The sequence below is a fragment of the Hypomesus transpacificus genome, chromosome 5, assembly GCF_021917145.1.
Source record: "Hypomesus transpacificus isolate Combined female chromosome 5, fHypTra1, whole genome shotgun sequence".
Taxonomy (NCBI): Eukaryota; Metazoa; Chordata; class Actinopteri; order Osmeriformes; family Osmeridae; genus Hypomesus; species Hypomesus transpacificus.
Genome location: NC_061064.1, coordinates 2,076,134 through 2,102,347, shown reverse-complemented (window position 1 = coordinate 2,102,347; position 26,214 = coordinate 2,076,134). Strand labels below are relative to the sequence as shown.

The 26,214-nt window shown below is 49.6% G+C and overlaps 3 protein-coding genes across 4 annotated transcripts in view; 1 reads left to right on the top strand and 2 right to left on the bottom strand.

The window, feature by feature from the left end:
• Positions 1–3,281: 3,281 nt before the first annotated feature.
• Positions 3,282–5,928, top strand: gltpd2b (glycolipid transfer protein domain containing 2b). The gene is given in 5 exon segments (XM_047020536.1): positions 3,282–3,393; positions 4,098–4,156; positions 4,382–4,566; positions 4,749–5,160; positions 5,162–5,928. Coding segments are annotated over 5 exon segments (876 nt in total). The 5' UTR covers positions 3,282–3,323; the 3' UTR covers positions 5,312–5,928.
• A 1,026-nt stretch (positions 5,929–6,954) lies between these two features.
• Positions 6,955–17,965, bottom strand: atp1b2b (ATPase Na+/K+ transporting subunit beta 2b). Of its 2 annotated transcripts, XM_047020958.1 has the most exons (8): positions 17,527–17,965; positions 13,744–13,872; positions 13,407–13,511; positions 12,627–12,832; positions 12,292–12,351; positions 11,605–11,631; positions 11,127–11,222; positions 6,955–10,816 (listed from the first exon to the last, which is right to left on the bottom strand). In XM_047020958.1, the coding sequence occupies exons 1-8, from the start codon at positions 17,615–17,617 to the stop codon at positions 10,649–10,651; spliced, it is 882 nt and encodes a 293-aa protein (XP_046876914.1). In that variant the 5' UTR covers positions 17,618–17,965; the 3' UTR covers positions 6,955–10,648. The 2 variants fall into 2 exon arrangements, with proteins under 2 accessions (XP_046876914.1, XP_046876915.1); XM_047020959.1 differs by lacking the exon at positions 11,605–11,631 and having other exon boundaries at positions 17,527–17,948.
• Positions 17,966–22,275: 4,310 nt separating this feature from the next.
• The window catches only part of LOC124468251 (serine/arginine repetitive matrix protein 5), a 4,959-nt gene continuing 1,020 nt past the window's right edge, over positions 22,276–26,214 (bottom strand). Inside the window, 5 exon segments of the mRNA XM_047020911.1 lie at positions 22,276–22,323; positions 22,325–22,612; positions 23,693–23,796; positions 24,315–24,554; positions 25,114–26,212. Coding sequence (XP_046876867.1) covers positions 22,276–22,323; positions 22,325–22,612; positions 23,693–23,796; positions 24,315–24,554; positions 25,114–26,212 — 1,779 coding nt within the window.

Below are 26,214 nucleotides of genomic sequence, written 5' to 3'. Positions count from 1 at the left end.
CAGTGTCGACATCACCCGCGCTGTTCCTCGTGGGGTCGTCGCGGAGACAAATGTCCACGTTCTGCGTTGTCATGGTTGCGGCTCCAGTTCAACTCGACAACACGCTCGGTGACCGGCCTGCAGCTGACCTGGCCGCTGTTTTCTTTGTTTGTGTGTGTGTGTCTGTGTGTCTGTGTCTGTGTGTGTGTGTGTCTGTCTGTGTGTGTGTCTGTGTGTGTTTGTGTGTATATATATCTTTATGTGTGTGTGTGCGTGCGTGTAAGCAAGGTGAACAGGTGGCACAGCCCCAGCAGGGGCAGGGGGTGGGGGGGCTGCTGGCTGCGTCTCTTCAGGGGTCAAGAGGACGCTGAGACAGAAAACAGACTGGACACCGAAAGATTCAAGCCCACGTGTGTTTTTGATTCTGGATGCGTGCATGCGCAACATGTACATGGCCAGTAGGCCTAAGTCACAGAGAGAAGCTGAACTAGTCATGTTTATATTCTTATTTCAGTTCATAAAAACAAAATAAGAAACTGCGCAGGGTCATTTCCGTTTCAGACCGTAACCTGGACAAAGTTGTATATGTTCAAACGATCTCAATGTTGAATCATGAAGTGGTTTGAGGTGACGAAACGTGACTCCGCTGAGCTGGCTGTCGACAGGGCAAGGTTCTGAGTGAGGGAATGTGCCGGGCCAATTCCAGTCTCCGAGACGCACTTCTAAAAATAAAGAAACTGAAACAGAGAGGAGCGTCTTTGCAGCACCAGCAAACCCTGCGCATATGTATATATACACTAAATGTTTCTATTCATACAGTATATGTTTCTATATACGTGTGTGTCAGTGTGTGTTTGTGCTAGAAAAGCACCAGTGATCTGTCGAGTCCTGTGAGCAAACAATCACATTGTTGCACCTTGCCCTCATTTTGATTTTCATCCCAACCACCAAACACCACAACTGACAAGAGTTTTATCGACTGCAAACAACACGTTTTCATCGTTCAAAATCAAACAGCTTTCAAGTGAACAGACAAACAGGATTTTAGCAAACACCCCCAGCTTGCATGTAAGCACGCTGCACACCCACAGGAGCGTGCAGATTTTGTGTTGCCATTCCACTGCTTAATCCCGAGGCCCCATAACTCCTGACTCCCTGCTCGGCGCTCTCGGCCGGCCGGAACAGCCCACGAGCTACACAGGGATCCAGTTTGCTATGGAGCAAGACTCTGAAGGCAAAAAACATCAAACAGAGGAAAGAGGATCTGTTGAGAAGAACCTTGCCTCCGGAGGTTCCGCTGGGCTGGTCTCAGGAAGACGAGCAGGCCTGTTGAGAAGAACCTCGCCCACAAGCCCTGGAGGCCTGAGCCTCCTGTCCCCCACTGCCAAAAACATCTAGTTGAGTTTGTTTTTGACTACAAGTGGGTTTGAAGGATGAAGAGTAAACGTTGTGATAGCGTTGAGAAGACAGCAAGGAGTACGATGCTCCAGTTTTTATAAGAACATGTAGAAATGTGTTATTGAATCATGTAGCACAGGCATATGACAAGAATGATGTGTGTGTGTGTGTGTGTGTGAGGCATAGATTACATAGAGGGAAACACACAGCAAGTCCTTGCCAAAATGAGATGTTCTCATTAGAGACCAGCCCCCCCTCTAAATATCTGGCTAGCTCAGTTGGTACGTCCCAGGCAGTAAGTACCTCATGACCACCCCCCCCTCCCCTCCTCTCCCTGCAGAATGAATGCCCCTGCTTTCACTTCCCTTTGTTGAGCTCTCCCTTGTGAAACCACGTGGCCCTGGTCCTTAGTCCTGGTGAAATGGTCCCACCTCCACCACCCCCCCCCCCACCCATCCACCTCCTCTCCTCCCCCACCTCTTGCCCCAGCCCCTCCCCCCACCCCCCCCCTCCCTTCAGCCCCCCTCCCCCCAGGCCTCCTGCCCCAGCAGCCCCAGCCTGCTGGCTCTATCAGGGGGGAGAGCGGACCTGTGTGAAGGGACCTCCTGTTTTATCACCCTGCTTATCTCAGACATTAGACCTGGCTGTTTCAGAAGTGGGACAAATCTGATGATGCACTTCTCTCTTATCTGATTTACGGCTATACCTTCTGCATGAGCATGTTGCTTTGGATAAAAGTATATGCTAAATGGATGAAAACGTCAAATTCTATGGAAATGTACTCTGGTGTTATGGACACTTGTCTCGTATGAAAACTTTACCCGAGGATAAGATCACTGTGGATTCATTCTACATTCAGAATTCGACCCTGAATTCGAAATGAGTGTTTCTCCTCCTTGTCACTCGTGCAGTATGGCAGGATTGTCTCCCTGCGGTTACTGATTAACAAGCACGTATTCTGATTCACAACACTCTGTTTAGCTTGTGACTTGGTCTGAGTTTAGTTTACTCCTTGCATGAAGAGGGGAGTCTGGAGTGACCTGCTGTTGGGTCAGACCCCGGGGATGTCCACAAACAGAGTCATGTCACATGAATCAAAAATTAACTCAACACTTCAAAGTTTGTCCTCAGTATCCGTGACATTGTGATCCTCTGCTTGTGGTAAAAATTCTTCTGCAATCTCGCTGGACAGATAAACATGTTTTGTAGCAGTTTGGCAAGAATCCTGTGCAAAGAAGGGGGGGGGGGGAGGACAGAGGGAGGTTCACGAAACAACCTGTGTTTACCCTGGCTGATCAGGAGGGTCAGCTGTGCTCAGATATGGAAGACGAGGATCTTCGACAGGCAGGGTTATTGTTGGCCATCTTGCCTAATCAGCCAGGGAGTGAACTAAGCTAATCTCTGGACCCTGAGATTGAGCAACAAAGGGCCGGGGGGGAGCAGCAGTGTGGTGGGGCGGGGGGGGGGGGGGGGACGAGGGAGGGAGGAGAGACACTGCAGCCTGGTCAGAGAAGGAGCTGGAGGAAAGACACAGCAGCTGGGTCAGAGAAGGAGGAGAGAGCTCGCGGAGGCTGTGTGGAAGTAAAGGAGGAAATGGACACCATTTAAAGCCAAGACAGAAAAGGTTGGAAGTCAATGATTGATGGGATCATTGTCCGGGTGTGGTCCCTTGAGGAACGACGTCGAAGAGAAAGCAACTTTTGTCTGTGATTGAGGGGGAGGGGGCCAAGGGGGAGGGGGGAGGGGGGGGTCAGAGTCAGGGACCAATAGGGAGACAGCGTGCTGGGACAGGGTGACAAGGGGGACGCGACTCGTGTGATGCGGAGCGGAAAGGACAGAAAGAGAAGATGAGGAGAGGAGACTGAGAAGGAGAGGGGAGAGAGAGAGGGAGAGAGAGAGAGGGAGAGAGAGAGAAAGGGAGGGAGGGAGAGAGAGAGAGAGGTGATATGGGGGTGAAGGGGAAGGCTGCTTTGGCCATCCTGGTTCTGCTGCTGTTCCTGGGGTCCATGTGGCTACGTAAGTACCGATGCTGCAGAGTGTGTGTGTGACGTGTGTGTGTAGTTTGTGTGTGACGTGTGTGTGTAGTGTGTGTGTGACATGTGTTTGGGACTCATGTTTTGGGAAGTGAGTTTGTGAAGTGTGTGTGGGAAGTGTGTTCAGGAAGCGTGTGTGTATGTTCAAGCGATCCCTCTGTCTGTGTAAGTGTGTGTGTGTTTGTTCAGATGCAGCGTGTTGGCCGCGTGGTTCCTTGTGTGTGGAATGTAAAGCCCATGTCACATGATGTGCTGGGGGCAGGGGCAGTCCAGCATGGTGGTCCTGCTGCTCTGTCTGAGGCAGGGTAGGCCTGCTCTGCATGTCCGACACGGTGGTCCTGCTGCTCTGTCTGAGGCAGGGTAGGCCTGCTCTGCATGTCCGACACGGTGGTCCTGCTGCTCTGTCTGAGGCAGGGTAGGCGAGGCCTGCTCTGCATGTCTGTGTGTGTGTGTGTGCGTGTTTGTGTGTGTCCAAAATGGTCAACATTATATGACGCTGAATGAATCTCAACGTATATTTGTTTTGATCACACATGATGTGTTGAATGGTACTGGTCACAGCTTGCATTGCTTCTCTGTACTGTCTTCTGGTTTACTGGTTGTACTTCGGTGGTACTACTTGTATTGAAAAATAAAATGTTGAGTTGTGTATCCAACTTGTTTTCTTCTCCCTCTCTGCTGTAACAGAGGGAAGTCTGGATCGTCACTGGGAATCTTGTCTTAAAAGTTACAACCACTTTGATAACGTAAGAGGCAAGAATAAACAAATTATGTTCCCATCTACAATCAGCTCAGTGGAACAAAACTAATTAATGTGTATGGACCCCTCTCCCTCTCCCTTTCCCTCTCCCTCTCCCTCTCCCTCTCCCTCTCCCTCTCCCTCTCCCTCTCCCTCTCCCTCTCCCTCTCCCTCTCCCTCTCCCTCTCCCTCTCCCTCTCCCTCTCCCTCTCCCTCTCCCTCTCCCCCCCAGGACCCCCCTCTGTCCAACAGCAGTGATGTTTCTGTGCTGGGAGGGGAGGGGGAGGTGGCTCTGGTGGTGTGTCCTGGCCAGGTGTTCCAGGTGTCTCTGCTGCTGGCCAGCCTGCTGGCCTCCCCTGCCTCTCCCTCAGACGTCCTGCTGGAGCCCTACCTGGCCAGCTGGGACGAACTCATCAAGTAAGCAGCCCACAACCCAGGACCCAGGACCCAGGAACCAGCCCAGCTGCAGGTCTAGGCTGTGCTGGAGGAATCTGACTGAGCTCACTAACATCACTCACATAGGTCACTGTGAACTGGACTCTGTTGTTGACTGTCCCCCTCCCTCTCCTCCATTCCCCCCCTCCTCCCCCCTCCTCCAGGTTCATGGAGTCTCTGGGCCCCATGGTGGGCCTCATCTCCCAGGAGATCCAGACCAAGACCTCCATTATCCGCCACCTGGCCCTGGAGGAGGAGGAGAAGAAGGGGGCTGACGGCCCCACCGGCGCAGGAGCCCTGCCCTCCTACTCCTCCGTGCGCCTCATGATCCAGGCGGAACTGGCCCGGGGCCTGGTGGACTTCCAGCACTACTCTGAGTCGGGCTGCCGCACCCTGCTACGCCTCCACAGAGCCTTGCTGTGGTTGCAGCTCTTCCTGGAGAAGCTGGCCGCGCCGCGCTCCGCCGGGAGACTCCGTAGCCCCTCTGAGCTGTGCCGCGAGGCCTACCAGAGCACCCTGGCCAAGCACCACACCTGGCTCGTCCGCAAGGCAGCAGAGCTGGCCTTCATCGCCATGCCCCGAACGAGGCTTCTTCTACCGGCTGGTCTGCGTCCAGAACCAGGAGGAGGCGAGCGCTGTCCTGCACAGGGTGGTCCGGGCCATCGGGGTGGTGTACGAGCGGACCCAGGCGGCTCTTGAAGAGCACGGCATGCTGGATCTTCCCTAGGAGGAGGACTGGGTGCCCCCTGGTGGCCTCCTCTGGTCACGCATCCTGTCCTTCCTCTCATGGCCCACGCCTTTCTCACACCGCCTGCGAGAGAGAGAGCAGCCGGGCTGGGTTTGCCTGGAGGACGGTGAGGCCGAGGACGCTTCTAATCTGCCAAAGCCCCAAAACAAATATGTGAAATACAATCGGTTCTTGTGGAACATGTGCTGTTTATGTTTGACACGACATTCCTCTCCAATCTGCTCTGAGACGACTTCTGGGACTACTTTTTTTTAAAGTTGTTTCATAAACAATGAAGAAGATGCAGATGTGTAATTTTATACTGTAGATTGTTTTTGATGACTAATTTAATCCAACAGCAGATTACCTGTTGTTGATTGCTCTCAATCAGATACTTGGGACAAGGTCCAGAATAACAGCACTGTAAGATTATAAAATAAGGACATGGATCACGAGCTGAACGTAAGATGGACTTTATTCAGAGTAATCAAAATAACGATGTCATGTTTCTTAATGATCTAACCATTGTGTTGAAAGCATTCGATTTTGCACTAGTTTAAAACAAAATCATGACTTGCGAGTTACAGAATTGATGATAAATGAATCGCAGAACATTTCAGATCTATTCTTCTTGTATGTGTTGCTGTGCTGCAGCTTGCAGTGTGCTTTCCCCCAGCAGAGAGCACTGATAAAACACAAACCCTGAACTCTGACAGAGTCATTCACTCTGACATTAGTGACATAAGCAGTTCCTGCGCCCACCTGCCATGTGTGTATGTGTGTGAGAGAGAGAGAGAGAGAGAGAGAGAGAGAGAGAGAGAGAGAGAGAGAGAGAGAGAGAGAGAGAGAGAGAGAGAGAGAGAGAGAGAGAGAGAGAGAGAGAGAGAGAGAGAGAAAGAAAGAAAGAAAGAAAGAGAGAAAGAGAGAGAGAGAGAGAGAGAGAGAGAGAGAGAGAGAGAGAGAGAGAGAGAGAGAGGGAGAGGGGCAGAACAGAGAGAGAGGGAGGGATATAGAGGTGAAAAGATGAGGGGAGACAGAATGAGAGAGAGGGGGGAGAGAGATAGAGGTGGAGGAGAGAGAGAGAGGGGGGGGAGAAGAAAGAGAAAGAGGAAGAGAGTGCGTGCGTGTCCTGTGTATCAGTTACTTGTACTACCCTTCAGCAGACTATTCTAACCACTCTAATGCTCTGTAATCCTTGCTCTCTAGCCTGTCCTTCAACTGGGCCTTGGGTGAGAGGGAGGACAGTGAGGAGGGGGAGGAGGGGAGGAAGGAGAGGGGGGGACAGGGAAGACAGGGAGAGGGGGAGGAGGGGAGGAAGGAGAGGGGGGGACAGGGAAGACAGGGAGAGGGGGAGGAGGGGGAGGTGAAAGGGATAGTAGGGAGAGAAGTGAAGGTCAGAACATAGAAGTCAAGGTTTGAGGTAATCCTGTCAGGTGTTTAGGGACAGACTGGAGGCAGGACACCATGAAACCAACCTGGTATAGAGTCAGTCTAGAGGCAGGACACCGTGAAACCAACCTGGTATAGAGTCAGTCTAGAGGCAGGACACCATGTTACTCACCTGTTAAAGAGGTGACTGAGAGGTGACAGAGGGCAGTCAAAAGAAATACACATGATAAATAATCGGATCAAACACGCTGGAAATCCTTCCAATCACCTTTATTGATTTCTCTATTGTTTTTTACATGGACATGAGCAAAAACAAACCAAAAAGTAAACATACAGTAACAGCAACAACTTAAGATTTCAAGAGAATAGAATTATCAACCATTTATATTTAAGGTGAAAGACTGTCCCAAACTGATTTCTGTCTCATATCACTTTCTTGTGTTTGTTCTTCATCTTCTGAATCCATGTGTTTAATTAGGTAGTATTAACATCAGTTATTAGAATATAATCAGAATTAGACCAAAAAACTTTGAGAAATGCTCAAACTTTTGCTAGTTCTGGTTGAACGTGTTGGTCGTGTGGTCGAGTGTAGCTCTCTCTAGGGTCAAATCCAGTTTTTAACTCTTCAGTTTACGGCTCTTAAACACCCCCCCACCTCTGTGAGGTGTCGTTCACCTGTGACCAGAGCAACTGTTGCACCACTGCAAACACTCAATACTGCAAATGGCTTGGTTGTAACCAAAATAATAAATAATTATCTACATTCAAAATGTATTTTGTTTTGAACCATCTTAAATTCTTACACAATTATTGAGATTACTGGTGACCCAGTATGCTGTCTGGATGCATTTATACAATCCAAAATAAAACATTCTTTCCTCTTTACAACAAAATAACATAAAAAATACTTGATCTCTTTTTTAATAAAACCAATATGCTTAGTAATCTGTTGGTCAGTCTTGAAAATGGGCGTTGGCAAACATCTGTATAATATCTTTATGTGAACATCTTATTTACATGTTCAGTCTTTCTCCCTCACTCTCTCTGTGATTTATGACTCTATTCATGTGTTACAGCCATTCCAGGATTAAATACGTCATACAGCCACACAGGAAGTAAATATATTGCTTTTTGAAAGACATCTCCAAACGATCATAGAAAAACAGATGACTGGAGACGATAATGATCAACATTCTGTGACGCTGGAGCAAAACTGATTCTGTCCACCAGGAGGCACTGATGTCATCAAACCTGCTCCTTCTATGTGTTACTAAATAATACAACTGCTAAATGACACTAACGACATGAGGTCTACGATTCCCCTGGAACGTGCCTCCCCAGAGACCAGTGTTGTTGGACCAGAACCAAGACTAGGACTAGGACCAGGACCAGGACTAGGACCAGAACCAGAACCAGAACCAGAACTAGGAATAGGACTAGGACCAGGACCAGAACCAGAACCAGAACCAGAACCAGAACCAGGACCAGGACCAGGACCAGGACCAAGACCAAGACCAAGACCAGAACCTCTCCCAGACCAGGACTAGGACCAGGACCAGAACCAGGACCAGGACGTCATGCAGTCAGAACTCTCATGAGCATCTTTGGTTGAAAAAGGGAATGTTGTAAACGGTCCTATATTCTCACTTGATCACACAGTGTAGTCTGTGCTGAAGCCATGAGCGGGCAGTGCAGAGGTTAGGGTTAGCATCCCAATCTGGCACGGTGTGCTGGCCGGGTTCCATATGTCTTTCAAAGAAAGGACAAATCAGAATACCTGTTTGGGATTAGCCAACCAGATTAAGAGATTACAGACAAAGTGAGCAGGACAGGAAGGCTAATGAGGAAGTGTAGGCGTTCTGTCCCTCTTCCCTGCATGTTCAAACAGGCAGCAGTCCCCCACCAGAGGACTGGCGGTTCTAAATCCCAGTCTGTTCACGTGCCTGATGTCTGGACTCAACCCTTAGATGAAAGTATATGTCTAAACTGTGCCGTGTGGGTCAACCCCGGTACAGGCCAACAGGGCCAGGCTGAGGAGCTTGGTGTATGCTCAACGCAGAACAGAATGAGGATTTACTGAGAGAGGCTAAGGCCAAACGAGTGTGGAGGTCATTAGAGGGGCCCTTATGCCCGGCAAGGGAACTGTGCTTAGCTGTGTTGAGCTGTGCCTAGCTAGGGTGCTGTGTTTAGCTGTCATTGCTTGAATCATCCAAACCTCCAAGACTGCACCAGAGCACAGGAAACCCTTCTGCTTGGCCTCAGGTCTCACTAGACATGGCCCCACCCCACCACAGTTTAGTGGGACTGGTTCTGCGCTGGTCTCCCCACTGGTCTTCCCCCTGGTCTCCCCCCTGCTGTCATCCATCTTGAAACAGCTTAACATGTAACAGCCGAGAATCCTACCTCAAGCTAAATCACTTCAACCAATGAGATCAAACCTTCTTTTGTACAATGAGTGACTTAACAGACTCCAGACTATCTGGGCCACTCCTAGACTAGTCACAGATTCCCCCTAAAGACAACTACAGGAGAACTCTAAATGCACAAACATGATCACTTGGTCCGATAAATTGATGACTGTTTGGAAAAAAGAACAACAAAAAACCTTTTCTATCCTCCATCTCCAATGTAACACAGTTAAAACATATCACCTTCACATGAACACAAACCCATATCACCTTCACATGAACACAAACCCATAACAAATCAATTTAAAAAACACTCCTGTGCCCAGCTCCTCATTCACAGCCTGGTGCATGAGAGCAGCTGGTGGACATGGGAGGAGTCGTACATGTGTGAACATACCAAGTCCTTCTTATTCCACAAAACATATGAACATGAGGGATTGGTTGGCCTGTCATGAACTTCGACCAACGGGTAAGAAACTTTCTGTGAGTGAAAATGATGTTTGATCATGTGACCTAAATATTGCACATTGTACATGCAATTTCCCGACCAACAGTTAGAATTATTTTGTATTGTAAATGGGATAAACAAACATATCCAAGCGCACATAACAAACGCACGCACGCCCCCCCCCCCCCCCACACACAGACACACACACACACAAACACACACTTAGAGATCTTGACTTCAAACCACCCCTTATTGGGAAAGTAAACAGCTATCTCATGTTCCCAGTAAACAGTGGGTGTGTGTAGGTTTTCAGATTGACGCTGCCATACAGCGTCGCTCTCATGGTGGTCAGTATGACAGATCCTCATTAATAATTGACAAACAGCATTAAACTGAGACAAGAGGCCTCTCAGGACACTAAAGACAACACACACATGCACTTAGCTCCTGCCTCCATCCACCAAAACATGAGTTATTCATTTCGCTTGTTTGATTATTATTTTAAGTGCAACAAAATAGACATACTGATATAAGGTTATGATACTGTATAAATAGATATACACACTGTGGTACTTTGTGTATATTCACACATAGAGGGGTACTCTATAGAGAGCCATCAGGAGGGAGACAACAGGAAGCAGATATGCTGCGCTGTCTCTCCTGGCAAACGTTCAAATCATACATGTTAATGTCCTCTATAGGTCCTAGTTACTCATGCAGTATAAATATACTTCACCTCAAACTAATTTACCGAAAATGATTCATCCCAAAGCGCACAGACAGAAACTGAGCCAGGAAGAACCCCCTCTCTTTCTCCTCTACTCCTCCACTCCTCTCGACCTCCTCCTCCCCCTTTCAACCTCCTCCCCCTTTCAACCTCCTCCTCCCCCTCTCCTACTCCTCCCTCATGCAACAGGACACACAATGTCCAATCGGCCAGAGGAGCGGAGAGCTGTAAACATGTTTTAGATTTTCTGTGAGGGGTGTTCTTCCGGCTGGTCGTTTCTGTCAGTGTGTACTTGTGCACAGAATGAAGAGATGACTAGGGTGTGGGGAGTGTAGGAGGAGGGGGTGTTGGGAGGGAGTATGTATCTATTTTTTTGTGTTGATTCTTAGTTTGAAAGACACTTTCCCGGCAAACTTGTCTCTTTCGCTGCCGGAGGGAATGTTGTTTGCGTTGATCCTGCACTCAACGTTCACATCCACGTTGGCGGTTATGTTGGCGAACTTAATGGCCACCAGAGGCTGGGAGTAGTTGACCTGTGGGCAGACAGCAGCAAGCACACAGACGTCACGCTCACATGCTGGCTTTCAAATGCCTGTTCTTGAGTACATTTCGGCTGGTTGACGGGCAGTTCTATGGGCGTATGTGAAGCCCTCTGTGACATGCTTGCGTGTAAAAAGGGCTATACAAATACATTTGATTTGATTTGCATTTTCTGTCACATTGTAAAATGTTGTGTCACATATTCTGCTGAATGCTGCCTGCAACACGAATATACATTTGAAGTCGTAAACAATATCAGGAATCAAGGGATGTTGAGGGTTAGTGGGTTATTTCAGTTTTTACCTGAGCTTTCTTGCCGTAGTACGGATAGTACATGAGGTTGAAGGTGCCGTTGGGAGGGTAATATATCAGGGATCCAATCGACTCACTGTCTTCTTTCTGTAGCGGGGAGAATGACATGAATCATTTAGGAGAAGCTGTGATCCAAAACACACAAATAGTGCATGTAGAAAGAACTGCGGATCAGAAGTGCATTATTCTAACAGTGTTTCTGTGATTGGAGTCAAGGAACGGTATTAAGTGCCAAGTAACCACACCTCAGTTACCAGCTAAAAAACAACAATAACATCTACACACACTCTCTCCTACAACAGAAGGACACATTTTCCTCTACATTGATCTGCAGACTACACACGTTTGTATATATATGTATATCATGGTCACCATCATATCCTGAATCCCTTACTACTACTATCCTAATATTTACCCAAACTACAAACTAATCAAACTCTATGAGTTTTGTCTTCTTGTCGTATCTTACCCATTCATCTTTGCCAATTCTAATCCTCTGATGGACAGAACAGAACAAGGGAAGGGATGGAGAGCAGCAGAGAGGATGAAGAGAGAGACATGACAGACAGCAGAGAGGATGAAGAGAGAGACATGACAGACAGCAGAGAGGATGAAGAGAGAGACATGACAGACAGCAGAGAGGATGAAGAGAGAGACATGACAGGCAGCAGAGAGGATGAAGAAAGAGACATGACAGACAGCAGAGAGGATGAAGAGAGAGACATGACAGACAGCAGAGAGGATGAAGAGAGAGACATGACAGGCAGCACAGTGACACGTGACACGCCCAGGGGGGGGGGAAGGCCTCAAACAGAGACAAGATGGATGGGCCTTGAAAAACGAAATGGCAGTTGTGTGTGTTGAGGAGGAAGAGGAGATGGAGGTTCAGTTGTGCGTGTTGAGGAGGAAGAGGAGATGGAGGTTCAGTTGTGTGTGTTGAGGAGGAAGAGGAGATGGAGGTTCAGATGTGTGTGTTGAGGAGGAAGAGGAGATGGAGGTTCAGATGTGTGTGTTGAGGAGGAAGAGGAGATGGAGGTTCAGATGTGTGTGTTGAGGAGGAAGAGGAGATGGAGGTTCAGATGTGTGTGTTGAGGAGGAAGAGGAGATGGAGGTTCAGATGTGTGTGTTGAGGAGGAAGAGGAGATGGGTTTGTCACCTTTGGTCCACAGGTGACATATGGAGCCTGGCCGTCCTTTCCTGGCAACATCCCGATTACCTGCAGACAGACAGGCAGTTAGACAGGCAGACAGACAGGCAGTTAGACAGACAGACAGACAGACAGACAGACAGACAGACAGACAGACAGACAGACAGACAGGCAGACAGATATAGAGACTGACAGATGTACAGATGTACACCAGCGTAGAACACCAGTCATATGATTCCGTATCCGAAAGCTGCGTTCTTCACTGGAATTGTCTCTTTCTGAATCCCCTCCAGGTCTCCTAGCAACACTATCCCAACCCTCTCCCATCCCCCACCCTGCCTTACCCGGTTCAGCTTGATAATGATGCACGGCTTGCCATCCTGGTATCCATAGTAACGGTCATTTATTCCGGAGCATTCTTCCAGCACGGTGCGGTTGAACTGGCAGGAGCGTTTGGGGTTGTTCTTCACGTCTCCACTATCGTCCTGCACGAAGTACTGATCCGGTGTGCACATGTCATTTGTCTGGGCCTGGAAGGAGTCGTTATACGCTGCCAAGGACAGAGGTTGGAGGTCAGAGGTCAGAGGGGAAAGTGACACCTGGAGCAGCTCAACAAAGAGGAACACACCTGGCAGGACATGTTTTTGCCATACAAACAACAAAAATATATGAAAATATCTGTTTCGACATGATGGAAGGTGTGTTTGTGAGGTGTATGGAGGGTGTGTGGAGGGCGTTTAAAGGTGTGTGGAGGGTGTAAAGGTGTGTGGAGGGTGTAAAGGTGTGTGGAGGGGTGTAAAGGTGTGTGGAGGGTGTGTGGAGGGTGTAAAGGTGTGTGGAGGGTGTAAAGGTGTGTGGAGGGTGTAAAGGTGTGTGGAGGGGTGTAAAGGTGTGTGGAGGGGTGTAAAGGTGTGTAGAGGGGTGTAAAGGTGTGTGGAGGGTGTAAAGGTGTGTGGAGGGTGTGTGGAGGGTGTGTGGAGGGTGTAAAGGTGTGTGGAGGGTGTAAAGGTGTGTGGAGGGTGTGTGGAGGGTGTAAAGGTGTGTGGAGGGTGTAAAGGTGTGTGGAGGGTGTGTGGAGGGTGTGTGGAGGGTGTAAAGGTGTGTGGAGGGTGAAGGAGACTCACGGTTCAGGAACTTGTCCAGTGCCTGAGCATAACTGTCCCAGCTCTCTGTGTCCTCCGTGTTATACACTATCTCCAGAGCTTCCCCTCTGGGTCTGATCATCATTCCTACACACACACACACACACACACACACATAGTTAGACAGGCGAGTACTACAGGATACAAATATACTGCCGTGACAAGTCCAGAACAAGACTGTAAAGGTGTATTCATCGTTGCATGTTGGCCAGGACACTCTGGCAAAAGAGTTTTCAAACCTCAATGAGCCCTTCCTGGTCAAACGAAGGTTCAAGGTTAAATCAGTTAAAGGTTAAAGGTTGGTTAAAGGTTATAGTACCTGGAGTGGACAGCCTGTCCTGCCAGGTTGGCTTGTGGTCGTCCAGGGTCTGCAGCATCACGTACATGGTGAGAACAAACACCCCCGCCAAGAAGATGTAGAACACCAGGTAGAAGAGCAGGATGAGCCCTGAGCGGAGACAGGAAGCACACACCCTCAACTTCCTGCTACGCCAACCACATCCACACACCCTCAACTTCCTGCTGCACCAACCACATCCACACACCCTCAACTTCCTGCTACACCAACCACATCCACGGGTTTCCTTTATTCAGCGGGCGCTTTTATTGGAAGCGACGTAATGACCGGTCATGACAGGAAATAACTGGTCAGAAGTGCATGGGTCTAACGGTGTTACATGGTGAGAGTCAGAACATGGATTTGCCAGACGTAGTGCAAAGAAACTACATCTCAGCTACCAGGCATGGCGCAACAATGATAATATATTAACAGTCAGAAATATTTCAACCATCGTGTTACATGGTCCAGCCCAGCAGTGATATCTCAACCACAGTGCTGCATGGTACAGTACACATATACAGTATATAAGATCTGAATCAAGTTAGTGAGTGCTTGTGGTATTACTGCTCCTACTGATGCTCCTGGAGCTATCACACCCTGTCCTCCATTTTGAGACGGGTCAAAATACCAGCTTACAAACATCGCTGGCTTCCTTCTCACACAGCATTGATGAGTCCAGGGTTGAATGGCTGGTCTTGGTGTAATTTAATTATGAAGTAACTCTAACATAGAGCTGAGCAGAGTTGGGGGGGGGGGGAGTGGTGACAGACGGAGGAAGGAGGAGGAGGAGGGAGGAGGAGGGAGGAGGGAGGGAGGGTGGTGACAGACGGAGAGAGGAGCCCTCCCAGAGATAAGTGACAAGGTTCAGGGGATTAGAGCCTGTGTTCTGCTCATATTGACACATCCAGGCCACCGTAGCTCCTGCCCCTGACGAATCACCGCCACGTAACGACCTCTAGCTGTAGTAAAATGATATAACGTCCACGTCCGGGATTTTGGGATAATTTGATTCAGAGGACTAGGAACAGCTGTTGACGGTAGAAATGTATGCCAGTCCAGATGCATTTTGGGTGAAATCCAACAAATTAATCACATGAGCTGATTAGAATGATCATCATATCCTCCTCCCCTCCTCTCTGCTTTCTCCAACACCCGAGGCCCATCCTGAAAGCGGCCTGCATCTTTGCTGGATAGGGCCCACCGCGGAGCTCCACCTTGGGACCCCCCCCCCCACCCTGTCAGAGACAAAGCTGAAGCCCACCTTGGAGCTCCACTACTGGGCCCCCTGTCCCAGGGTCTCACTGCCATCCCAGAATGCTCTGCATGGGGTGGAGATGCTCCTCTGTGGGATCGGTTACAAACCGGAGGCTCTTGGTGAGTGAGAGTGACTGGCTGTGTGTGTTTGTATGTGGTGTGTGTGTGTGTGTGTGTGTGTGTGTGTGTGTGTGTGTGTGTGTGTGTGTGTGTGTGTGGAGGAGGTTGTTGTAATCCGATGGGTGTAACCTCACACAGAGAGGATCGGATGGGGAGGACCCCTGCTGAGACAGCAGATCATCACAGGGAGGCCCCTCTCCTTCCTGCAGCATCAGATACTCCTGCTATCATCTAACCCTGGATACACACTCTGGCTGTGTTCCAACACACTCACTACCATACTATATAGTATCTCTGTAGTATCGAACATTGTATGGCAGTAAGGGTGATGGGATGCACCATTGATCTTTAGCTCGCACACCTTCCCTGGGAAGCGTGCCACGTGGAGGTCAGGGGTCAGGCAGTGTCACCATCCCAGATCCTGCTAGGGTGTCTGGTTCTCTCTGAGCGCTCGGAACCAGACGCTGACAGATGTTCTGCCCTCTCTGCCTTTCACTTAGCCTTTCTTTTCACCCCTCCATCAGACATGGTTGAAAGCATGGAACAAAATGTCTTCCTGGGTCGGCTCATTGTGTTAGATCTCCTCCCGTGATGATGGGTGTGTCTTTCACTGGTTGGGGTGATATTAACCAGTGAATGCAAATGTTGTCACTCAATTAGCAAGATTAAACAACATGCATATGAGCTGGGGATGTTTTAATATTCATGCTTTTTGCAAAGGATCTAACAACTATTTACATAATTGCCCTTACACACAAACACACAAACACGCGCACACGCGCACACGCGCACACGCGCACACACACACACTGGCACACTGTAGACAGTCAGAGAAAGTCCACTCAAATGAGTACACTCAATTTACCAATACTTTTGTTTCTGACACAAACGACGTAATCATTCTGGACCGCACTATCTTAGTTGTATTCTCCACCCGAGATTCCTGTGAGAGTTAAGCGATGCGTAGATACGGGCCCAGATCACTAGCACCACGCTGGTCAGGGTAGACCCGTCAAAGATCCAAGAATAGCGTATCTGTACACGTTTGGGTTCGCTACAGGAATAGAGGAATTAAGCAGCCTTAAAGAGCACGGCTTAGCGAGGAAGGTAGTCCTCAGAACACCCGGAGACTTTGACCGGGCCGAGCAGGTGGTACCGGAAGAAAACTGGAGTCATGGTAACCACACCCAATGACATCACCGTATATCAGAATGCGTGTTGGATAGAAGGGCTATAAATACTGATTCGTTTGATGTCATGAAGCCTACATTTTATTGTCTTGTCATTCTCTCTCTCACGCTCGCTGTGTGTGTGTAGGTGGAGGAATGTGGTCTTATATTTAATCCCCTCAATTTAATTTCAGAACACAGGGGGAATTAAATCGTCCAATAATTTAAAATCTGCCATCGATATTCGCCGGTCAGCCAATGAAGTCATTAGATTAGGATTAAATCCGTCGCTGATTTACTCCCCCGTGGGTTGGGGGAGGGGGGGGGGTGGTTTGGAGGTGATACAAATAGAACTGGGCCTTCGGCTTTGCACAGATTAAAAAACCCCAATGTCATTAGAAAAGAGCCATATGCGCGTATTTAATTTCCACGAACCTTGGAATCTGCCGCATGTTAGAGCGATATGCACAGAGAGACAGCCAATAGGAATGTTCTTGCTTGGCGCATTATGTAAGACATGGACGCCTAGCGCACTAGTCTATTCGTTAGGCTACACATAGCCTCACTGCTCGAGCAAATGACATATCTGTATAATTTTACCAATTGATGCTCAAAAATTTGTAACAACACAAACATTTTCATTCAAATGTACATATTGAGATTAAAATGTGTAAATATACAGAAAATGGATGCAACATGTCCTGTTCTGTTAGATTACAGCGCACCAGATGGTGGATTAGCTTTATCTGAAATCACTGCCGAGGACATTTAGTATTTTCGTGCACGACGAACTATATGACCTGTCGTTTGTCCGATTCAAATGAACCCCCGAGCCAACTCGAGCCCCGGTGCATTGCGCAGGGAACTCGGTGGAAATTAATTATTAAATAAAAAAAGAATCATGCAGGCAAATGTTGCCGGCTCCCGTTGGCGCATCCGCACCAAGTGCCGCATTTAAGTTTCAGCACCTATCGCACTGGACAGCGACTAAGCTCATTACCTAATGGCCTGTATGCAGTCGGCTAACGTTGAAAGGCGCAAAAACGCTAATACATTTTTTTTTATTCCGCTAGGTGCTCTCTGTGCCGGCTGAACAAGCTGGACTACTGTGTTGGGTGACTGACGCATACGAATGAAATCAATAGGAAACCCTTTGAGGTGTTGGAGGAGTGATGGAGGCGGAGGAGCGGCGGATGCAGTAATGGACGACCGCACTCACCCCAGCTGCTCGCGGTTCTGCCCAGGAACTCCCGCGTCCTCGGGTTCCAGATAAACTCCTTCCAAGTGCTCTTCTCTGCATCCTTTGCCATGTTGACGTGTTGTTGGTCTACCGGTTCTTAGGAATCTTTGGTTTAGGGTGAAATAGCCCTCTTAGGTGTGCGGCCTAAACTGTAAAGCCAGTTATTGTGTGGCTCTGTCAAATAAGCAGCACCAATTAGTCAAACACAGAAGCCTTCGATCATGCGCGTGGATAAAGACTTTCCCCAAAAGAAATGAATGAGAAACCCGACACTGTCGACAGTATCTGATTACGGATGGTGACGACTATGAAGCCGATGCTACACTCACAGACCCGCTATCTTCCCTCCCCCTGAATCTAGTCCGCATGCCGCAGAGTTTAGATGACTGATGCAGAACTGTGCTGATACTGCGGTAAAGCGCGCTCTCCTCCTCCCACCGCAAGCCTCTCTCTCGTTCACCGTCATTGGGCCCACGAGCCCCCCCCCCCCCCTCCCGCCCCCACCCTGCCATCGAGTCGATCCCTTCTTCCTAGGAGAACACGAGACGCTAAACAGATTGCTTTTCTATCCAATCAGATTCCCTTGAATTTAAGCGCTGTGCGATGACGCGACTTTCAGAGGGAACGAGCGTCAGTCATGAAAGACTGTTAAACATGGTGGATTCCTTACTCCCCTACTCTGCTCAACCTAGCCTAGCCGCCCTAGTCCTGCCTATCGCAGCCAAATACCCACCTTAAGACCACCCTCCCAAGCCTAACCCTGCCTAGCCCAGCCATACCCAAGTTAGACTAACCACAGCCAGTCTCAATCCTACCCTACCCAACCCAGACCAACCTAGACCTACCCAACACAGCCCAGACCTATCTAGCCCTACCCAGCCTAGTCCTATCCAGCCCCTTCGCAGCCGCACCCCACCCAGACGTACCGAGCCTGTCTCCTCCTTGGTTTCCAGCAGCACTAGTTGTGCAGCAACTCCCTGAACCCTGCCTCTCATCGATCTGACAGCAGGTTTTCATTAGCAGGCTTGGCTGGGTCTGGGCCTGCATAGCGTGGAGGTGGTGTCTGGGTCTGGGCCTGCATTGCGTGGAGGTGGTGTCTGGGTCTGGGCCTGCATAGCGTGGAGGTGGTGTCTGGGTCTGGGCCTGCATAGCGTGGAGGTGGTGTCTGGGTCTGGGCCTGCATAGCGTGGAGGTGGTGTCTGGGTCTGGGCCTGCATAGCGTGGAGGTGGTGTCTGGGTCTGGGCCTGCATAGCGTGGAGGTGGTGTCTGGGTCTGGGCCTGCATAGCGTGGAGGTGGTGTCTGGGTCTGGGCAGCCCAGCTCCCCTCACAGCATGCTACCAGAGACTAAGGGACACACGCAAACTCAACTTTTAAGACTAGTTCTGACTTGTAAGTCACTGTGTGTGTGTGTGTTTGTGTGTGTGTATAGTGTACATGTGTGCTCAAAGTGTGTGTGTGTGTTTGTGTGTGCTGCATTGATAGGTGCATGCATCAAGAAAATCGCCTTGGAGAAGAACAGCGTCGCCCTCACCTGGATGTTTTTAGTGTTGCAGCACGGAGGATTCCAGAACAAGGTCATCGAGTTCGCAAACCATCATGGTCCTGTGTCTGAGAGAACTACATATTAGACATTCAGGGGTGGAGCGGTGATTTGAAATGTGTGGAGGTTGTAAGCTCAAACCACAATCATTCAAAAAATATTTGCAATATGAATATAAAACATAAGCATAATTATCTTTACAGTTTATATAGTAAATACTGTGTAACAGCATGAAACAGGAGATACCACAGAGAGGAAAGGTTCTGTTCATCATATAAAATTTGTTTAATGACGATATCAATGCAAATATAGCACTACAGTGATGTCCAAGGTTCTCTTACCATATCAGTATAGTATGGCACTCATATAACGGCCACTGTTTTAGTAGACACAAAAAGCAGACAGCTTCTGTAAACTAGGTTGTCATGAATTAAAACAAGATGATTACTTGGTATATCTGGAGAATACAGTTGGGCACACTTGTTAATATCATTGGAAAATTTTCAATGTGAGGATCACCTGCATGCATTGCACTTCCCCTGTTTCTTAGCCTGGCTCGGAGGCCTTGCTGGTCTGGGAGGAGGGGGGCGGGGGGCGAGGGGAGGGAGGCTGTGGATGGTGGGAGGTAGGGGGGAGGTTGGAGGGAAGGGGGAGGGCACTGCTCCATCAACACCTAGCAGGGCGGCATGTGGAGTCAAACTGGTTCAAGGGAACCATGTCGGTTATAAGTTCTCACTGAGTGTAACTGTACAGGTTGGTGCTAGCTAAACCACAACAACAACCTAGAGACATTCAAGTGCCTTTATACTGTCACAGAGAGTCACTCTTCAAAAGTACAAACTTCATCTCACGTGGCTTTCAGAAAGAAAAACTAAAGTATGTAACAGGAACAGTGTCAGTACTTCTGCAGGGGAGGTTCTGTCACAGAGATTCAATTTACGTCAACAGTAGTAGTTCAGATAGCAGCAAAGTATTTAAAAATGTCCAAATAATAATAAAACGGAATCGTTCAAACCTGTACATAAACAAAACATATGTAGAAAAGAGCTGAACTATGGCAACTGTACGGCTTAAAGGGAATCTTGCATAAATTGAAGGGGCCTATGAGGGTGAGGGTGGTTTGTGTCAGAAGGAGACAGATGTAGGGACTGTTTTCAACAGATCATTCCTTTTTTTTCTCTTTCTTTTTTAGAAAAAACAAATGAACAAATTCAGGTTTATACATTATGCTACATTATATTATTGATTATAAGTATGAAAGTGGAAATAATTGCTACATTTTCAATACAGTTGTACATATATATTTACACTACCGTGGGGTGGGTCTGGTCATTTCTAAGTTGCATGTTGTGCAGATAAATCCAGCATTCTGTCTGAAGGAGAGGAGGACTGGTTTCAGGCGACGGTGGGATGTGCCAGTGCTGAAAGCTTTGTTTTGTTTGTGGGGTTGAACGACCATTTAAACACGTGAATCTGAGTGTGCAGACTCTATTCTGAACCCCTGAACCCAGTCCAGGTTAACACCTCCGATATGTGCCTGTCTGAGTTCAGGTTAACACCTCCGATATGTGCCACTTGACATCTGAGTGAATCCTCCTCGGCAAAACCATAACCTGTTTATCCAATCACAACATGACAGTTTAGAAGGACTCTCGATAGAGCACGGTATGATTATGGTACAGATTAATATGATATTCAAGATCTAGTCAAGGTTCAAACTGGACGTGATCATCTCCACACGCATGTTGTACAGCACTGTATTTCTGGTATGACAAGCGGGAAATGACACAGTAATTACATCATTCAAGTCTTAGATATGTTAGGCTAGCTGACACACATTTTAATAATGTCACTCCAACACTTGGAGCATATTGCTATAAAATCGCAGAAACATTGAGAAAGTCAGTATATATTTACATTACAAATTTGCAAACGGTTAGGTAGTATTTGCCTCCTCTCTGGCTATGCTTGCTTCCACAACGCGGCAGCGTGATGATCTACTGATAGAGAGACAGACCACACACACTCCTAAAGGCCCCATCCTTCCTGCTCCCTCGTCTGAATCTGTGGTCAGCAGGGCGTGTACAGGTACACTATGTGTGTTGAAGACGGCCATGTTTTCAGTGCTGAGCAACAAGCAAACCCATTGAACCCAAACATCTAATACTGTGAGGGAAAGAGCAAAACAGTCCTAAATATCAAGGGTGTTATCACAATTTGAGTTTTTGAAAACAGTTTCTTTGTTCGCATTTGATCAAATTTGACTTTTGATTTTGGACTCCAGGGTGTCTCTAGTCCAGGGTGTTTTGAGGGACGGGTTCGGTCATTCCTCTGCACCATCTAAATAAGGCCCGAGAGTTTAAGTGTGCTTGAGTCGTGTCAAGATAAGTTTCATCTATAAGTAGTTTCACCCTTCTGTGTGTGATTGTGACCGTGGAGGTAGAATCCTAGTCAGAGAGAACTGAGGGACTATGTCCCAGAAGCAATTTCTCATTTAGACGTCTCCTTTCTTTTACATTTTAGCTAATAGTTGCTGAATCACAGCATTTCCAATAAAACGACGGAGCTCACTAAACCTATTTCAAACTATGTTTAAGAAAGGACTAGTTCCTGATTGTATCTCTTCAAATTGGGTGGCATTTTTCTCCTCTTCTTACTCATCACTAAAAACCATTACGCGACTACTTTTGGCACACATTCTCCCCCACCCGGCTGCTTTGAGCGTGGTAACTCAACCCTCGTCCAGGCTGCTCAGTAAGCTTTCGGGGGCTCCGGTCCAGAACCCCCCCCAGCCGTCTGTGTTTGGGGACGTTCCCTCAGGGATGGGTCGGATCCACCGTCACGCTCTCCTCTTCTTGTGAAGAGTTCCCGTCTCAATCCTACCGTGTGTGTGTGTGGTGTGTGTGTGTGTGGAGTTTGTGATGAGAGTGTGTGCTCTGCCAGTTTCCCCCCTCTCTCTCTGCCCCCCCAAACTCCCCCCTTAGATGGCAGTACCCACACCCCCCCCCCCCCCCCCCACTAGGTGGCAGTGCCCACACCTCTCTCCCACCACTAGGTGGCAGTGCCCACACCTCTCTCCCACCACTAGATGGCAGTGTCCCACACCTCTCTCCCACCACTAGATGGCAGTGTCCCACACCTCTCTCCCACCACTAGATGGCAGTGTCCCACACCTCTCTCCCACCACTAGATGGCAGTGTCCCACACCACGGCTTGCGGCCTCTGGCAGGGCGGGGGTGCCAGTCTTGCGAGGCTCTGGTGTTCGTCTCCAGCTGGGCAGGATGGGCATGCTGTCCTGCTTGCACAGGCTCTTGTCCGGGCGCCGGTGGGCCTTGATCTCCTTGCACAGGCAGCGCTTGCGCTCGATCACCTCCAGGAGTTTCCCGTCCCGCTGCGTCTGGGCGGCCGACGGGATGGCGCCCCCAGTGGCGGGAGGGTGTCCCTGCGCCAGCTGGGCCAAGTGCTGGAACTGCAGGTGGAGCTGCTGTTGTCTGGTCGGGGCGGGGCTGCAGGGGGCCGGGGGCTGGGACACCACAACAGAGATATTAATTTAGCTATTATAGATTGTATAAGATCGATATTAATTAGATATAGATCTCAAAACAGCTTCAAATAGTGCCTTTTTGGGGCGAGTTTAGTGACTTTCCTGACATTGCTGTGGCATTAAGGGGGCAGGCCTGCTCAAGTCAGATGCTACCACCAGGGGGCAGCACTGCCATAACCAGAGTCTACCACCAGAGGGCAGCAGCGCTGTTACCACAGTCCGCCACTAGGTGTCAGCGCTGCACCACAGCGGGAGGGAGGGACAGTGCAACATTCTGCTGCACTGAAACTGCGTCAGCATGAGACGCTGCCAAGTGACTGGGAAAAACGCGACGCTATTGGACAGCAGTTTGCTGCTGCCGTTAAAGACTGTGCAGCGCACTCTTCGCGTCTACGCATCTCGTCAGCTCCAGAGCCCTCCCTCCCTGTTCCTCTGCTAGGAGGCTGGCCACGACCCTATTCTGCTCGCTGGGAACATCGCTACAGGCTATTAATAGACCTGGCGGCGTGCTGCCTTCATCAGCACTCAGAAACATTATGATGTTCCTAATGCTAATGCTAATACCAGACACTAGTACTGCGGAAAATTGCCGTCATCATGCTCAGAGTGATGGTAATCTTCTGGACAGTGATTAAGAATGATGGTCGGTTTCTGGGTGGCTCTAAGAAAACCATTTTCCTGATAATAGTAAGAAGGTGAGGTAGTGAGGTAGCTCACCTGGCTAGCTGAGGTAGTGAGGTAGCTCACCTGGCTAGCTGAGGTAGTGAAGTAGCGAGATAGCTCACCTGGCTAGCTGAGGTAGTGAAGTAGCTCACCTGGCTAGCTGAGGTAGTGAGGTAGCTCACCTGGCTAGCTGAGGTAGTGAGGTAGTGAGATAGCTCATCTGGCTAGCTGAGGTAGAGAGGTAGCTCACCTGGCTAGCTGAGGTAGTGAGGTAGCGAGATAGCTCATCTGGCTAGCTGAGGTAGTGAGGTAGCTCACCTGGCTAGCTGAGGTAGTGAAGTAGCGAGATAGCTCATCTGGCTAGCTGAGGTAGTGAGGCAGTGAGGTAGCTCATACCTGACTCTGAGCCTCTCGGCCAGGAAGGCTGCTCTGCCGGGTCACGTCTCCTCCAGCTAGTCTCACCCCCGACGTGGAGGACGAGCGGCCCAGTCTGCCCAGCTCTGCAACACATACACACACGCACACAAACACACGAACATTTTAGAGCACAGAACTCCCATCAAAGACAACTCAAGAGTACAGAACACTCATGTACATCAGAACACACATGTACATCAGAACACTCATGTATATCAGAACACTCATGTATATCAGAACACTCATGTACATCAGAACACTCATGTATATCAGAACACTCATGTATATCAGAACACTCATGTACATCAGAACACTCATGTATATCAGAACACTCATGTATATCAGAACACTCATGTATATCAGAACACTCATGTATATCAGAACACACATGTATATCAGAACACTCATGTACATCAGAACACTCATGTATATCAGAACACTCATGTATATCAGAACACTCATGTATATCAGAACACTCATGTATATCAGAACACTCATGTATATCAGAACACTCATGTACATCCAAAGCGACACACAAACACTGCATCCGAGTTACATCCTCTACCTTAGGGGTTTTGGGGGTTAGGGTATGTGGGGTTACCTCCGTTCCGGCAAGCGGGGAAGGTCTGGCAGGGCAGAGGCAGCCATCCTCTGGGCAGGTCCCTGAAGCCTACGTTGCCCTCTAACCCCGCCAGGCCCTGGGCGTGGCCTCTGGCACTGCCGCCGCTGAAACGCACAGGGATCCCAGAGTGTCCGCCTCCTCCTCTGTGTTGTCCCGCCTCCTCCTGGCCGAGGCGCAGCAAGGCGTCTGCGCTGCCGTTCCACGCACGGCTCTCGTTCTCTGAAGGGAGAGGACACAGAACAGGTCAGGCCCAGAGGGACACCAGGTCAGCCCCAGAGGAACAGCAGGTCAGATCCAGAGGGACACCAGGTCAGGCCCAGAGGAACAGCAGGTCAAATCCAGAGGGACACCAGGTCAGGCCCAGAGGAACAGCAGGTCAAATCCAGAGGGACACCAGGTCAGGCCCAGAGGGACACCAGGTCAGGCCCAGAGGGACACCAGGTCAGGCCATGAGGAACAGCAGGTCACGGGAGAAGGGCGACTCTCTCTTTGATGATGTTGTTATTTAGATGAGCATTTTATAATTTTAGCAGATGCTCCTGATTACGCAAATGCTTATTCAAATTGTCCAAATATATGTACAAATTATAAATACGTTGTGTCATTAGCTCATTATACAGACGCCAGAATTTGTATAAGCAAATATTACAGATACCACAAATGTCACAAAGATTATACGCTGACAATGACTTTAAACCCCCTTTTCTTTCAACTGGAGCAGCCAGCCGACCTCATGACCCCCCATTCCCCTCTCCCCCCTCCCCTCTGGTCCACTTACTCTCTGCCTCTCTGGTTCCATGGCTGAACGACAGCTTCCTCTGCATGGGCCAGTGGGAGCCCTCGTCTGAGAAGCCCAGGCCCCCAGCGCTGTCCCAGGGCACGAAGCCAGCCTTGCCCTGGAGGGGACCTGGAACCGTGCTACTCTTGGAGGCCATGTCGCTCCCGCCGGAGAGCCCTGAGGGGTGTAGCGAAGGCAGCTGGGGCCCCCCTCGCAGACTGTCGTAGGCCGGGGGCCGCCGGAAGCCCCCAGAGGGGTAGGTCCACAGTAGGGGGCTGTCCGAGGAGGGGGGCTTGTAGGCGGGGAGGGCGTGGGGGGCGTGGGAGCGATGGAGGTGGGGGCGAGAGTGAGGGCGATGGGAGGAAGAGGTGAGGGTTGGGGCGGAGCTGGTCTGTAAGGAGTGACAGCTGGTTGTGGGGATGTTCTCTTTTTGAGAAGAGTGACTCCCTCCTTCTCTATCTCGATCTCTATCTCGATCTCGATCTCTATCTCTCTCTCTGTCTCTCTCTCTGTCTCTCTCTCTGTCTCTCTCTCTATCTCTGTCTTTCTCCCTATCTCTGTCTCTGTCTCTGTTTCTCTCTCCTCTGTCTCGGTCTCTATCCCTCTCCCTCTCCTCCTTGTCCGACTTCAAGAGGAAGCTGACAGACTTGCCTTCCTTGCCTGAGCCCTGGGTCTGTGTCTGGGCACAGGACTGGCTGGAGGTCTGGGAGCCGGTCTTGCCAGGGGCAGGGGAGTCCCCTCGTTCTGGTTTGCGGTAGTGGTGGTAGTGGGAGGGCCGGTGTTGGGGGTGGTGGTGGTGGTGGGAGTATGGGGAGGTGGACTTGGAGGAGGGAGGCAGCGGGGTGGAGTGGCTCCGTGCCCTCAGGCCAGGCGCAGGCCCCAGCGAGATGTCTCTACGGTCGGTCTGCTTGTCCTCCTTCCCCCCTGAGGGGTCTTTAGACCCAGATAGGGGCATGGGGAGGTTGGAGGAGGTGGTGGAGGAGCCTGACAGGAGCACCGGGAGGTTGGAGGAGGGGGTGGAGGATGAGGAGCCGGCTGGAGCCGTGAGGCTGGAGGAGGACTGGATGCTGATGGTCCCCAGTTTGGTGGAGGTCTTGTGCT

What these genes read in the sequence shown, in the direction of transcription:
- atp1b2b (XM_047020958.1), bottom strand. Translation starts at nt 17,617, where the DNA reads ATGGCAAAGGATGCAGAGAAGAGCACTTGGAAGGAGTTTATCTGGAAC. An exon ending in ATGTCACCTGTGGACCAAAG is followed by an intron (nt 11,632 to 12,291) that starts GTGACAAACCCA and finishes TCTGTCCATCAG; the next exon opens with AGGATTAGAATTGGCAAAGA. An exon ending in ACTACGGCAAGAAAGCTCAG is followed by an intron (nt 10,817 to 11,126) that starts GTAAAAACTGAA and finishes GTCTGCCCACAG; the next exon opens with GTCAACTACTCCCAGCCTCT.